At 40.3% G+C, this 12,673-nt stretch overlaps 1 protein-coding gene across 2 annotated transcripts; it reads left to right on the top strand.

Annotated features, from left to right (window-relative positions):
- The first annotated feature begins 876 nt into the window (after positions 1-876).
- Positions 877-12,564, top strand: mlh1 (mutL homolog 1, colon cancer, nonpolyposis type 2 (E. coli)). 2 transcript variants are annotated; one of them, XM_084736263.1, is made up of 20 exons: positions 877-902; positions 3,534-3,664; positions 3,903-3,993; positions 4,749-4,847; positions 4,951-5,024; positions 5,262-5,334; positions 5,425-5,516; positions 5,618-5,660; positions 6,254-6,342; positions 6,456-6,568; positions 6,672-6,765; positions 6,846-6,999; positions 7,357-7,685; positions 9,750-9,901; positions 10,637-10,745; positions 10,834-10,897; positions 10,975-11,139; positions 11,218-11,310; positions 11,405-11,515; positions 12,310-12,564. In XM_084736263.1, exons 2-20 carry the CDS (start codon positions 3,558-3,560, stop codon positions 12,463-12,465), a joined length of 2,208 nt encoding a protein of 735 aa, XP_084592389.1. In that variant the 5' UTR covers positions 877-902; positions 3,534-3,557; the 3' UTR covers positions 12,466-12,564. The 2 variants fall into 2 exon arrangements, with proteins under 2 accessions (XP_084592389.1, XP_084592388.1); XM_084736262.1 differs by lacking the exon at positions 877-902 and having other exon boundaries at positions 3,394-3,664.
- The last annotated feature ends 109 nt before the right edge of the window (positions 12,565-12,673 follow it).

Below are 12,673 nucleotides of genomic sequence, written 5' to 3'. Positions count from 1 at the left end.
AAACTACATCTGTAGCTGCCTATGACACTCGTTCTGCTCACTGTAGTCTGTTGAGAGTTCCCAAAACAAATGCTGAACTTGGTCATCCGTCATTCCAGGCTGCTGCAGCTAAAGACTGGAACGAGCTGCCAAAAAACAGTAAAACTGGATTCATCCCCAAGTGACTTTCTTGCTGACACGTGCAGCTGCTTCTTGACTCACTTACACATTCAAAACTTCTGTCTGTTGTCCCCTGCATGTTTCTTGTTCTTTTTAATACTGCTGTGTGCTTTTTTTTGTCTGTCTTGCTATTTGTTGCTTGTTTCACGCTTTTGTTTTTGCTGTTAGCCAGCTGCCCGTGCCTGTGTTTTAAACTGTATGTCCTTCATGTAATGCTTGTTGCGTGTGTTGCAGTCTTTTAACTTTTTATACTGTTCTAGTCACTGCACCCTTTCCTCAGGAGGCTCTTGCCTTTTGCCAGGCTCCTGCTGTAAATAAGACTTTGTGCTTAATGACCTGCCTGGTTAAATAAAAGTCATATTGCAACTGACCCCAATCCTGGGACTTGTTGCAACCGTCCCCAGTCTACCGTAGGACATTTATCACATTCGTGCATCTTGTTTGACAGCTCCAAGGTGACTTCCTTTCATACTTCCAGTGACCTTTCAGGTTGTGTTGTTTGCCTTTGTCTTCATGTGGTTAGCTGGTTTGTGGCAGTAAAGTTGTGTTGGCACAGTCTCAGGGAGCAGCACAACAAGCTGCTGAACTACTAAACTGTGCCAAGTTAGCTCTCGGGGGTGCCAGGAATAGGCTTTTACTTTTATATAAAGTGTGGTAGGTTACACAGAAGAAAACAGCAGTTCTCTTGTTCAGATGCTCTCGTGGAAATGCAGTGGGATTCGCGAGGTCCAGAAGGATTACAGGTAAGAAGTATGCTGGTTCTGCACAAACGTCAAAATAAGCTTGTTGAAAAGAAAGTTGAAAGAAAATTCTGCTGCATTTATTTCACATTTGACAGTAGATATTATTGTCAGGTGGTCTTCTAACCAGGTTTCAGCATCTCTCGTAACTGCAGATACAGAGCCTGAAAAACTAACTGGGGCAATCAGGATTAGAGAGTATTAGTTAATTTGAATTGACCGAAACTCAGCCCATGTTTAGTTTTCACCACCTGTCCTCAGTTTTTTTTTCTTCTTTTGTTCATGCAAGTATTTGAGGATAGTTTGTTCTGCTGATGGCCTCTCATTAAACCATAGCTGAGTTCAGGTTCGACTGCATTGAGAAGCCCGGTCATGACATCCAAACAGCGCCACTCCCCGGACGGCCTACTCACAGCATTTCATTGTGTTGAGGTCATCCTGCCTGAGGCCAAAGTTTAGCAGCCTAGCAACATAATTTTGACTGTAACATTCTCAAAGGTTAAGTCACGGGTAGATTAACTATCACTGAAAATTAAAAAGATAATCGAGAAATATCTCTGAGAGCTTTTTATGTTTGCAGATTTGGGACCACCGCAGTTCAGCTGACATGAAATCTCCTCCAGAACATGTGTGGCTCTGTGAGGAATGCAGACACTTTTGTGGTTTGGCCAACTAGGCTATGAGCACAGTTGAAGATTATTGTGAATCCCTAAGTGACTGTGCTGAAGAAGGCGAAAAAACTGCAAACCATTCAAGAATTTTCCATGTTGAAAGATTACATTTTGTTTTCATTTTACTAAGATAGTAAACACTAGAGATTTGCCATAATGGGTTAAATTTTCTGGGAGAAGTGAATCGACGTTACACTCAGAGGATTAAGTTGGAATGTTGTGTGTACAGATTAATGCACCTGGAATTTGAATTTATCATTTTGTTAATGTTAGACAAAATTATTCAATAGCTCACACCTGAAAGAGACAGTAAAACATTTAGATCATTTTGTAACAATTGACAGGCATATTTGTCAAGGACAAGTATTGATCTGTAATTGATTCTGACCTCTGACCTTTTTGCAGACCAAGCAAGATACCTTCCTCAGGGGGACAATTGACTTTATCATATTACATTGCAAAGAAGCCACTTGAAAGTGGTACATTCCAGAGTTGGACATGCCAGACACACACACACACACACACACACACACACACACACACACACACACACACACACACACACTATATCAGAGCAGTATCAGTACTAAGACATAATAGAAAAAAGAAACTTCAGCAGTAAAACAGTGTGGGGTATTTTCAAGAATTAATTTGTTTATTATTCTACAACAGAAATTGCAGTTTCAAGTAAAAACTAAACTAATAACTAAAACTAGGTGTAAAAAACATTAACTGAAAAAAACAACAACAAAAAAACTAAGATAAAATAAAACAAAAATATAGATAAAATTGTTTTAGTTTTAGTATCTTTGTCAGCTTGGTCAAATATGTCAACACAAAAACAATGAGGAGGTATTAGTCCATATGTTTATGAGACTGGGATATCTAGTGTTGTATTTGTATTGTAATACCTGGTCTGAATTTATTAAATCTGCCTTTGACAAATACCTTATATTATAATACCAAAAACAAATACTGAAACAAATAAACTAAACTAAACATTTTAAACAATAAACTAAAACTAGAGCAAACTCACTCTAACAAAAAAAAAAAGAAAACTAGTGAACAATACAAATCTCTAAGTACTGTGATAAAAACCTTTAAATAACCTTTAGTCTTTTTGCTTTGTAGAAAAGGGGATGGTGTCGTGTAATGTACAAAGATATTGTAAATGTGTGTCAAAGACAGAGAAATAATTAAGCCGTTGTTGTGAGGCACTGTGTATATTTCGAAGCTACAAGTGTCCCAAAATATGCACCAGAGAAGAAGACTTGACGGCGGATGACGTTGGTTGTGTCTAGAAGGGAAACCCATTCCCCCGAAGGATCTCGCGAGAGTGACCATTTGAACCCAAACCATAACATTTCCTTAACCCTAACCAAGTTTTTCGATCCCCATACAGATTTTAAACACATGGTCATCATATTATAAAACATAATGAATAATAAAAAGTGCAAAATTGATCACGTCGCATAGAAATCTCGCGAGAGTTACGCAAATCAAGGGTTCCCTTGTCGACGCGACAAGGCACGTCCTCCTACTGCAGGCCGCAGGCCCCGCCCCCAGATTTTCTCCCCGCGCAGAATCACCAAAGATCGTTTAGATTTCTGAGGATGAATCACTCGTGAGAAATAGGGTCGCTGAAATAACGTTGTTTTATCAACCATCACGCGTCACATGAAATAATAAATCTTGCGTGGTTCCAGCTTTTTTTGTGGGGAAATGAAGATATCTAACTTTCTCAATAACGCTCATAGGGTGATTATTTGTAAAAATCGATTACTTTCGACGTGCTTTGACATTTTAAGCGAGAGTGGGACCTCTGCATTTTTTCTTCATCTCTGGTCTCATGCGTGCTCGGTGTCTTGCCCAAGTTGTGATGCTACATTTTAGCCCGTTGATATACGTTTTTATTCGCATATATGTGTAGTCACAGCTTTTACCTGCTGTTTAACTACTCTAGAACTAAATCGGCAGCTTTGTGAACATGGCGGGAGTTATCCGGAGGCTCGACGAGACTGTTGTCAATCGTATTGCTGCAGGGGAAGTTATCCAGCGTCCTGCCAACGCCGTTAAAGAACTGATTGAAAACTGGTAACTGACGAGCAACATGCACATACAGTTAATATTGATAACCTTAGTTGGGTAGTTAATGTTAATGTAATGGACCAGTAAAGGTGACAGTTGTTTACATCACGTTTGTTGCAAATCCGCTTATCAACACACCTGTAGCACAGTAACAGTTTTTGATACTGCAGACTGATTGAATGATTTCATATAAAATGTATCATGGTTGTCTAATTGCTATAATTTTTATTTAAAAATGTTACAGTTTGGATGCCAAGTCCACAAACATTCAGGTGACAGTGAAAGACGGTGGACTGAAGCTCCTTCAGATTCAGGACAACGGTACTGGCATCAGGGTGAGTGACAGGAGCCAAGACCCGCCCCCAAAAATGGCTGCAAAAATGACTGTTTTCTCTATTCCTTAATCTGCTGACTGTTTTCACGATTAAATGGTTATTTGTTTAGTCTATAAAATATCAGGAAATTGTGAAAAATGCTCATCACAATATCAGAGCCCAAAGCAGTGCCTTTAAATTGCCTCTTTTGTCCAACCAACAGTCCGAAAGACTCTTCATTTGCTGTCAGAAATGACAAAGAAAAGAAAATCCTTACATTTAAGAAGCTGGAACCAGCAAAAATTTGTCTTATTTTCTTGTGATTGACTAATTGATTAATCAACAAATTGTTGCAGCTCTAATGTGCAACTGGTTTCTTTACTTCTTCATGACAGTAAACTGATATAATATCTTAATAATACATTTGATCTTGGGCTTTGGGTAACAGTGATCAACATTTTTCACCTTTTTCTGAAATTTTATGTACCAATCAAATAATGGTCGTCAGATTAATCTAAAATGTAAATAATGGTCAGCTGCAGACCCACTGATGTGATTAAACATCAATCAGAGAATCCTATTGTTTTATTATCCTGTTCATCTAAAAAAACTAAAGTGCTGCAATAATTGAGAAAAAGACATGAATTTTGTATGCTATTAATTATTAATGATTAATTAATTATTGATTGTTAACATGTTCAACTATCAGGTAAGGTAAATGTAAAAACTTTGCAACCCTATCAGTGTCTAAGCTGTCTGTTTCCTGCTCGGAGCAGAGAGACGATATGGAAATCGTTTGTGAGAGATTTACCACCAGCAAACTCCAGACGTTTGAGGACCTCTCAACCATCGCCACCTATGGATTCAGAGGAGAGGTGAGCAGCGCTGCTAACTCTGAGCTCTGCAGCAGCCTTCAGGTTATTAAATGTTGACATATAAAAATTAAATTTGTTGTTGTGTGTGTGTTCTCGTTTGCAGGCCCTTGCTAGCATAAGCCATGTTGCACATGTTACCATAACGACTAAGACCGCTGACGCCAAGTGTGCCTACAGGTAGGCCAACATTTAGAGTCATGGTTCACTCCTCACTTCTTTTTCCTCCTTGATGTCATGATAATAGATGTAAAGTGATGAGCAGAACTCGTGTGTTGCTTCGATTCTCTTCTCAGGGTTCGTCTTGAAAGTTTGAAAAAAGTATTTTTTTTAACCATTATGTTTTAAAAGTTCTTGAAATTTGCTAAATTTTACTAAAAAGCTGCGTGAACCCTGCTTTATTCTGTTACTATGCAGAGCCAGCTACAGCGACGGCAAATTAAAAGGTCCTCCCAAACCATGCGCTGGCAACCAGGGGACACAGATTCTTGTGAGTTTGTGGATCACATCAGCTGTTAAAGAAAGAAGTTTACAAAAGCTCAGAAACCTTCAACAGTTTGCTGTCCCTCCTCGTGTGCAGGTGGAGGACCTTTTCTATAACGTGTCCACCAGGAGGAAAGCTCTAAAGAGCCCCGGCGATGAGTACTCCAGGATCGTCGAGGTGGTCAGCAGGTCTGTCGTCTTGGCTTCGCTGTTTGTGTCTCATTAGTTCTGCTTCTTTAATGAACTTCGCTGTGTTTGGACAACTCACTTATTAACATGTTATTTTGAAGGTACGCCATTCACAACTCAGGAAAAAGTTTTTCTGTCAAAAAGGTGAGACTCTTTCTTTTTTAAACACCTTACTCAGAAACAACCGACACATCATTTTGTTTTATTTATTTTTTAAAATCTTTTTACATTTGTTTTTAGTTTTATTGGGAGATTTACATCTTATTTGCACATAAGACAGATATGGATATAGATGAACAGTAGTAACAGTGCAGTGATCCTTAATAAAACTGCAAAGCTGGAGGTAGCAGAAAAAGTTATTTCCCAGAAGGTTGTAAACGTCTGAGATCAGGGAAGTTTCCATCTAAAAATAGGCCACTGAATGAACTAATACCTTTGTTATTCCAGAATGTGAGTCGAGTCTGGATGGTAGAAATAGATGATTATTGCATAACAGACTAATGAGACTCATGGAGACTAACTTGAAGTGTTTACAGAACTCGCTTCATATTTTCAAAGTTCACGAATAGTTTTAGAAGGTCAACCCTGATTGGCTCCAGAGTACCATTTGACAAAAATAAATCACTGTTATACTGCATTTCTGTGTATGCGTTTATGAATGTGCTGATAAAAAAAAAAAAACTCAGATAAAGCTATGAAGTTTTTTTTCAGTGTTATTTATGATCCGTTTTTCCCAGCAAGGAGAGACTGTGGCAGATGTGAGGACTCTACCCAACGCATCTGTGGTGGATAATGTTCGAGGGGTTTTTGGGAATGCAGTCAGCAGGTATTAATCAACTGAGAAAGAAGAAAAATAATTATTTCATGCTCTTTGCAGTTATGTGACCTGTTCTCACTGTTAGCGCTGACTGCATGACTGCCTCTGTGGCATGTTCCCAGGGAGCTGATCGAAGTTGGCTGTGAGGATCAGAAGCTCGCTTACAAGATGAAAGGCTACATCTCCAACGCCAATTACTCCGTCAAGAAATGCATCCTGATCCTTTTCATCAACCGTACGTAACACAGAAAAGTTACTGGAAATGTAGCTCGCCGGTGAAGACAGTTTAATCTTATTAGCGCTTTGCTAAATGGAGGTTGTGATCTGTGATGTCTCAGATCGTCTGGTGGACTCAAGTGCTCTGAAGAAAGCAATCGAGACGGTTTATGCCGCGTACCTTCCCAAGAACACGCACCCTTTTCTATACCTCAGGTAACTTGACACGCATTTCTGTTGATTCTGTTGTGGTTAAATGAATCTGATGCTCACTGGTGCTTTTATAATTACTGCAGCTTGGAGATCGCTCCGCAGAACGTAGACGTGAATGTCCATCCCACAAAACACGAGGTGCATTTCCTGCACGAAGACAGCGTCATCGAGAGCATCCAGAAGCACATCGAGAGCAAACTCCTGGGCTCCAACTCGTCACGCACATATTTCACTCAGGTATGATGTGACCAGATCACTATCTCTGTGAAGACGCTGGCGTTCGCCGCGGTGGTTAATCTGATGTCCATATCGTTGTATGGTGACATGTTTTTGCTGCACCTCCACCCCTCCCAGAGATCCTCTATCAGTCTGTGAAACAGTCATGTGTACAACCTCAAAACAAAAAATAAAAACAGAAGGCAATAATTTGCAAAACCTTCCCGACCCATATTCAGTTGAATACAGTACAAAGACGACATTTAATGTTCAAACTGACTGACTTTAGTTGCGTTTTTCACAGTGTGTCCATTTGTGGGTTTTCTTTGCCTTGAAGGTACAAAAAAAAAATGACACACATACTATGTGTTTGTGCAGACGATGCTGCCGGCGCTGTCCGTCTCAGGTGGCGGCGAGGTCAAATCCTCCAGCGCTGCAGCAGAGTCCGGTGAACGAGTCTACGCACATCAGATGGTGAGGACCGACTGTCGCGCGCAGAAGCTGGACGCCTTCCTCCAGCCGAAGGAGAAGCCGCCTCCCGATCCTGAACCAGCTGGTCCCAGCAGCGCGGACGCTGCGTCCAAACCCGTCCAGCCTGAGAGCGTAGAGATGGACGAGGCGGATGATGTGGACCTGCTGGAGGCCCTCGCCGAGCAGGAAGCAGAGGTGCCAAAAGGCGATGAAGACGACGCTAATGGCCTTCAAAGGTGATTATCTTCCGTTTATAAATGAATCATGGCAGCACTACAGCGTGTGAGTCAGTCTGTACCATCATGAGTAATGCTGACACGGTTTTTACAAGTCACATCAGCACAGGTGTTCAGTGTGTTATTGATCCCGCAGCATCGGCAAATCTGAACATTTGCCAGCAGCAGATGAGCTGAACAAACGTGAACATGTATCATCACTTATACATGACGTCAACTTCCTCGGGGGCAAGAGGGAAACAAATGCCACCTTGTGTTTTCTTGGTACTGACCTTTACTGAATTTGCATGTTATAGTTTTGCAGTCTGACAGTTTGTTGAAGGATTTGAGAGATTTCACAGGGTGATTTTCTTATTTTTTATGGTGTTGCTTATGTTCATGGAACCCACACAGACTTATCACCCTCCACAGATCTGTAGAGAGTTTTTTTTACTCTTTTTTTCCAAGTATTTATTTTAGTTTTCACAACAGGCTCATACATTCATTAGTCTTAACAGTCTATTGTTCAAATAAACCCATGTGACAATATCGCTTTCATGAAGTTGTAATAAGTAATTATACTTTGATTTTAAGACTAAATACTGATTCAATACACTTAGTGACTTAAAACATTTCTAATTATAACAGACATACTGTTAAATGACAGTAAGGAGGACAAACCACAATGCAAAAAAAAAGAAAACAACCCTCTAACACTAATTCTCTGTAGAAGTGTTGAAGCTTTATGGAGATTTTTTTAGATTAAAGTTTTGATCTCTTTATACTTCATCATTTTTACTGACTTATTTATGGATTCTTCAGTAGGCTTAATAGATTTTAACTTTAAAAACCTGTTATACTGATGAGCTGACCAGTCCTTTTGAAAGTTTCCTCACCGCCTGCTCTCATTTTGTCACTCCACGCTGTATCTGTTGTTGTGTCACAACAATGTGCCAGTTTCACCTGTTTTAAAGTTAAAATTAATGCTGAATGTTTGCCAAATGAGTAAGTGTCTGTTTATGACTCATAAGAAATCATCAATAAGCTTTTAGAAGGAGTAGATGTTTATTATGATTAAACTGAGCAAAATGTGAATGGAGTCTGGCAGGCAGTGAGACAGGCAGCCACTCAAGTCCAACTCCAGAATGTGTATTTTCAGATCAAACTTTTGTTTTCAGGATAATTGGCTGAACTTTACATTGACAGACGACTGACAGTAATAAACAGCTGATCAACTTAGTGTGCGGGACTCAGTGTTGCTGGTCATTGTCTGATTATAATCTTGTGCTCCTGTAGCTTCTGTCCCTGCAGACAACCTGACTAAGTTCCAAGTCTTGGGAGGAGAGGGCAGGGGGTAAACAACTCGCTTCAACCATAGATTGTATATTTAATTTTCATTGGACAGCACTGCTCATTTTTGAAAGTTAGGGACTCGCATATTTTTCCTTTGAAAAGAGTGAAACTGCTGAAGTTACAGCCTCATGCCTCATTGTTTCAGTCTCAGTGCGCTCATTAATCCAGTTTTCTGCATGTGGGTTTAATAAATCCAGTAAGCACTACTTGCTCAGCACTAAACAGCAGAGAGACAACAGTAGGAACCAGCTGGGGAAGAAATGCCGAGCCTCCAGCAGATATTTCTCTCAGTAGTTGGTAGAAACCAAAAACAGCTGAATATGGAAGTTGCATCCATCAGATGCCTAAAAACACAAACCCAAATTAAATCCACTGTTTCTGTGTCTGCTGGATGTGCAAATTGGAAATATTTTGCTACAACTTTATAAAAAGATCATATGGCGAGGCTATAGTCATCAAAATGTGGGTTTCCTCTGCCCCCATGTGGCTGAAAAAAGTAAGTCAAGCAGCCTCAACTTGGCAGGTCCTTGTTACTTTCATTATTGCAAGACAAAAATCTCCCTCCTTCTGTGTTGGTGATAAAACGTAAACATTTTCACAGCCTGTTGGGTTTTACAGTTTGTCCTCTGTAAGTCGGTGTGAGTTATTGTCCAGAGGATGTTCATCATGTGAGTGTGTATGCTGGAGGTCTGACAGGCGTGTGTGTGTGTGTGTGTGTGTGTTGTGAGCCAGGAAGCGACCCAGGAGAGAGGAGGAGGAGAAGCCACAGCAGGAGGAAGGAGGAGGAGAGGACCTGACGGCCGCAGCCACGCCCAAGAGACGAGTCATAAAACTGAACAGCATCAAAGAGCTCAGAGTTGAGATCACTGAGGACACACACAAAGGTAAAACAAACATGAACTATGTGTAATTTTTCCTGAGAAATCCCACGAACGCACTTTGTTGTTTTCTTCCCCCCCCACACCTAAATTTCCAAGTGATTTTACTTTCAACTCATTTCCAAAACTAATCTTAAGCAACTTCTTGTACTGACACGTCATGTTCATGCATCCACGCGTACTGATCAAACCTTTTCTGTTGTTGTTTTAAAGGAATAGTTTAGTTTTTGAAGTAGGGTTGTATGAGATACTTCATAGTCCAGTGGCTGTTAATTAGGTATTTGTTTTATCCTTTTTAACCATTGTCTCTTGCATTAAACTTGCATCAATTCACTCTATATTTTTTTCTGATTTTTATGTCTGTGAATCACTTGTAAACCTGTGTTTTGAAATTATTATTTATTATAGTCAGTGCATTACCTACAGTAGCTGATGGCCAGCACAACAGTAACCCCACTTAAAAAAAACAAAACCCTGAACTATCCCTTTAACGTTCTACTGTCAAAAGATAAAGTTGGGTTTTTATTTTACTCGTCAAAAACGATTCTCTATGGTAAATTCAAGACTTTTAAAGACCCTTTTAATACCAATGGAAAAAATATAAAGGTATTTTTAAAAGTCTATGAAAGGACAAGAAAAAAAAATATTTTGAGACTTTTAAATTCATTACTTCTTAAATACGTCAAAGACCTGCAGGTACCGTGTCAGCGCCTCTTTTGAGTGTGCACATCTGTCCTCCAGGTCTTCAAGAAATGCTGCAGAACCACTCGTTTGTGGGCTGCGTCAACCCTCAGTGGACTCTGATCCAACATCACACCAAACTGTACCTGCTCAACACCACCAAACTCAGGTCAGAGACGCAGCGAACCCGCGCCGTCCAGTTCAGATGTCTCCGCCCGCTGCTTCGTGTCTCATTTCTCTCTTTGTTTCTGTCGCAGCCAGGAGCTTTTCTACCAAATTCTGATCTACGACTTTGGGAACTTCGGTGTACTGAGGCTGTCTGTAAGTAAAGTTTGCAGAGTATTTTAACATTCTGCAGGTACAGGTTCTGATATTTACGACCGATCTTGCCAATTCAGACACCAGCTCCACTTTACGACCTGGCCATGTTGGCTCTGGACTCTGAGGGGAGCGGCTGGACGGAGGAGGACGGTCCTAAAGAAGGTCTGGCTCAGTACATAGTGGACTTCCTGAAGAATAAAGCTGAGATGCTGGAGGATTACTTCTCCATGGAGATCGACCAGGTCAGTCCAAAAAAAGTTTTTTGCTGCCAGAAAAACACAAGTCTCTTATTCCTCATGTTATAAAACTCTGTATTGTAGGAAGGAAATCTAACTGGGCTGCCGTTACTGCTTGACAAGTACACCCCTATCATGGAGGGTCTCCCTTTGTTCATCCTACGCTTGGCCACTGAGGTGAACGTCTTTTTTTTTTTACGTTTCTCTTTTATGTTGAGATTCTGGAAACACAAACTGTATCTAAAGTCTCGCGCTCGGTGTTGTCGTGCAGGTGAACTGGGACGATGAGAAGGAGTGCTTCAGGAGCTTCAGTAAGGAGTGCAGCATGTTCTACTCCATCAGGAAGGAGTTCGTCCTGGAGGCCGAGCCGGGAGAGGAGCAGGTATGGAGGAAACGCTGGACACATGTTTTGACTTCGTTTGCTTTACAATAACATTTCAGGGACAGTTCTGTTTTACTCTTACTCGTAGTTTTGGTGTGAGTTGCCAAATTTTGGGGATATCAGACATGGAAACTTCTGTGTTCTCTCAAATACTGATCCATTATATTTGAGTGTAGATGGCACTTAGCTTGTGGTGCTCAAGGCGCCAAGAAAATACATTCAATTTGTTGTAGATGTAGTCTTTGACAAGAAGCTCGTTCTTGTGACTGTGACCACATTTACATGCTCAAGATATTTCAGGTTTGCCCTCATTGTGAAAAAGACAACATTCCTACCAAAGTGTTTACTTGGCTAATGAAAATTATTATTCCTCTAATATTCCCATTTACATGCAGCCGTACATATTCTGATTTTGGACACTTCTCTGAAGCAAAATAAAAAACATTTTTTTTTAGAGTTTTCCACTGGTAGCAGACTTGTTCAACTGTGCAAACACAGCCTCCCTCCTTCATTTGTTCATCCACCTTCGTGAAAAAGTAAACGTTACAATATTTGCATATATCCAAAAACCTATTGATATCAAAGCTTTCATATTGTTTTAAAAAGTAGGTGTTTCTCCTACTGACCAGAAATGTGTGCTTTTCTCTAGACTCTTGATTTACTTTTAGAAATGACAAAGAACAGTAGCAAATCTTTACATTTAAGAAGCCTGAACTAAGAAATGTTTGACATTTTTGTGTGAAAAGCAACTTAAACAAGCTCAAGTGTGATGTGTAATCGTTTCATCATTTCAGGATGCTGAGGCGAACTCGTGGCGTTGGAAAGTTGAACACGTTCTCTTCAAAGCTTTCCGAACCCTCTTCAGTCCTCCGAAGAACTTCAGCGAGGACGGCACCGTGCTGCAGATCGCCAACTTACCCGACCTCTACAAAGTGTTTGAGAGGTGCTGAATCTGATCAAACGTGACTGAAAAAAAATCCACACAACATGCTGCTCTTTTAAACTTGATGTAACTTTTCTACTGTAAATAAATACTTTGTAAGAAAGAAGACTTTAGAGGTTTGTCTTTTACGAGTGAAAAAACATCTTCCATGATGTATGAGAGAGCGTCCGTCACAGGAAATCCTGTTCTGAATAACCTATTTAAACATGCCAAGC

Source organism: Lutjanus erythropterus, chromosome 14 (assembly GCF_056507025.1).
Source record: "Lutjanus erythropterus isolate fLutEry1 chromosome 14, fLutEry1.hap2, whole genome shotgun sequence".
NCBI lineage: Eukaryota > Metazoa > Chordata > Actinopteri > Lutjaniformes > Lutjanidae > Lutjanus > Lutjanus erythropterus.
The sequence above is the reverse complement of the archived record's forward strand: the minus strand, read 5'-3'. Positions and strand labels throughout refer to the sequence as shown.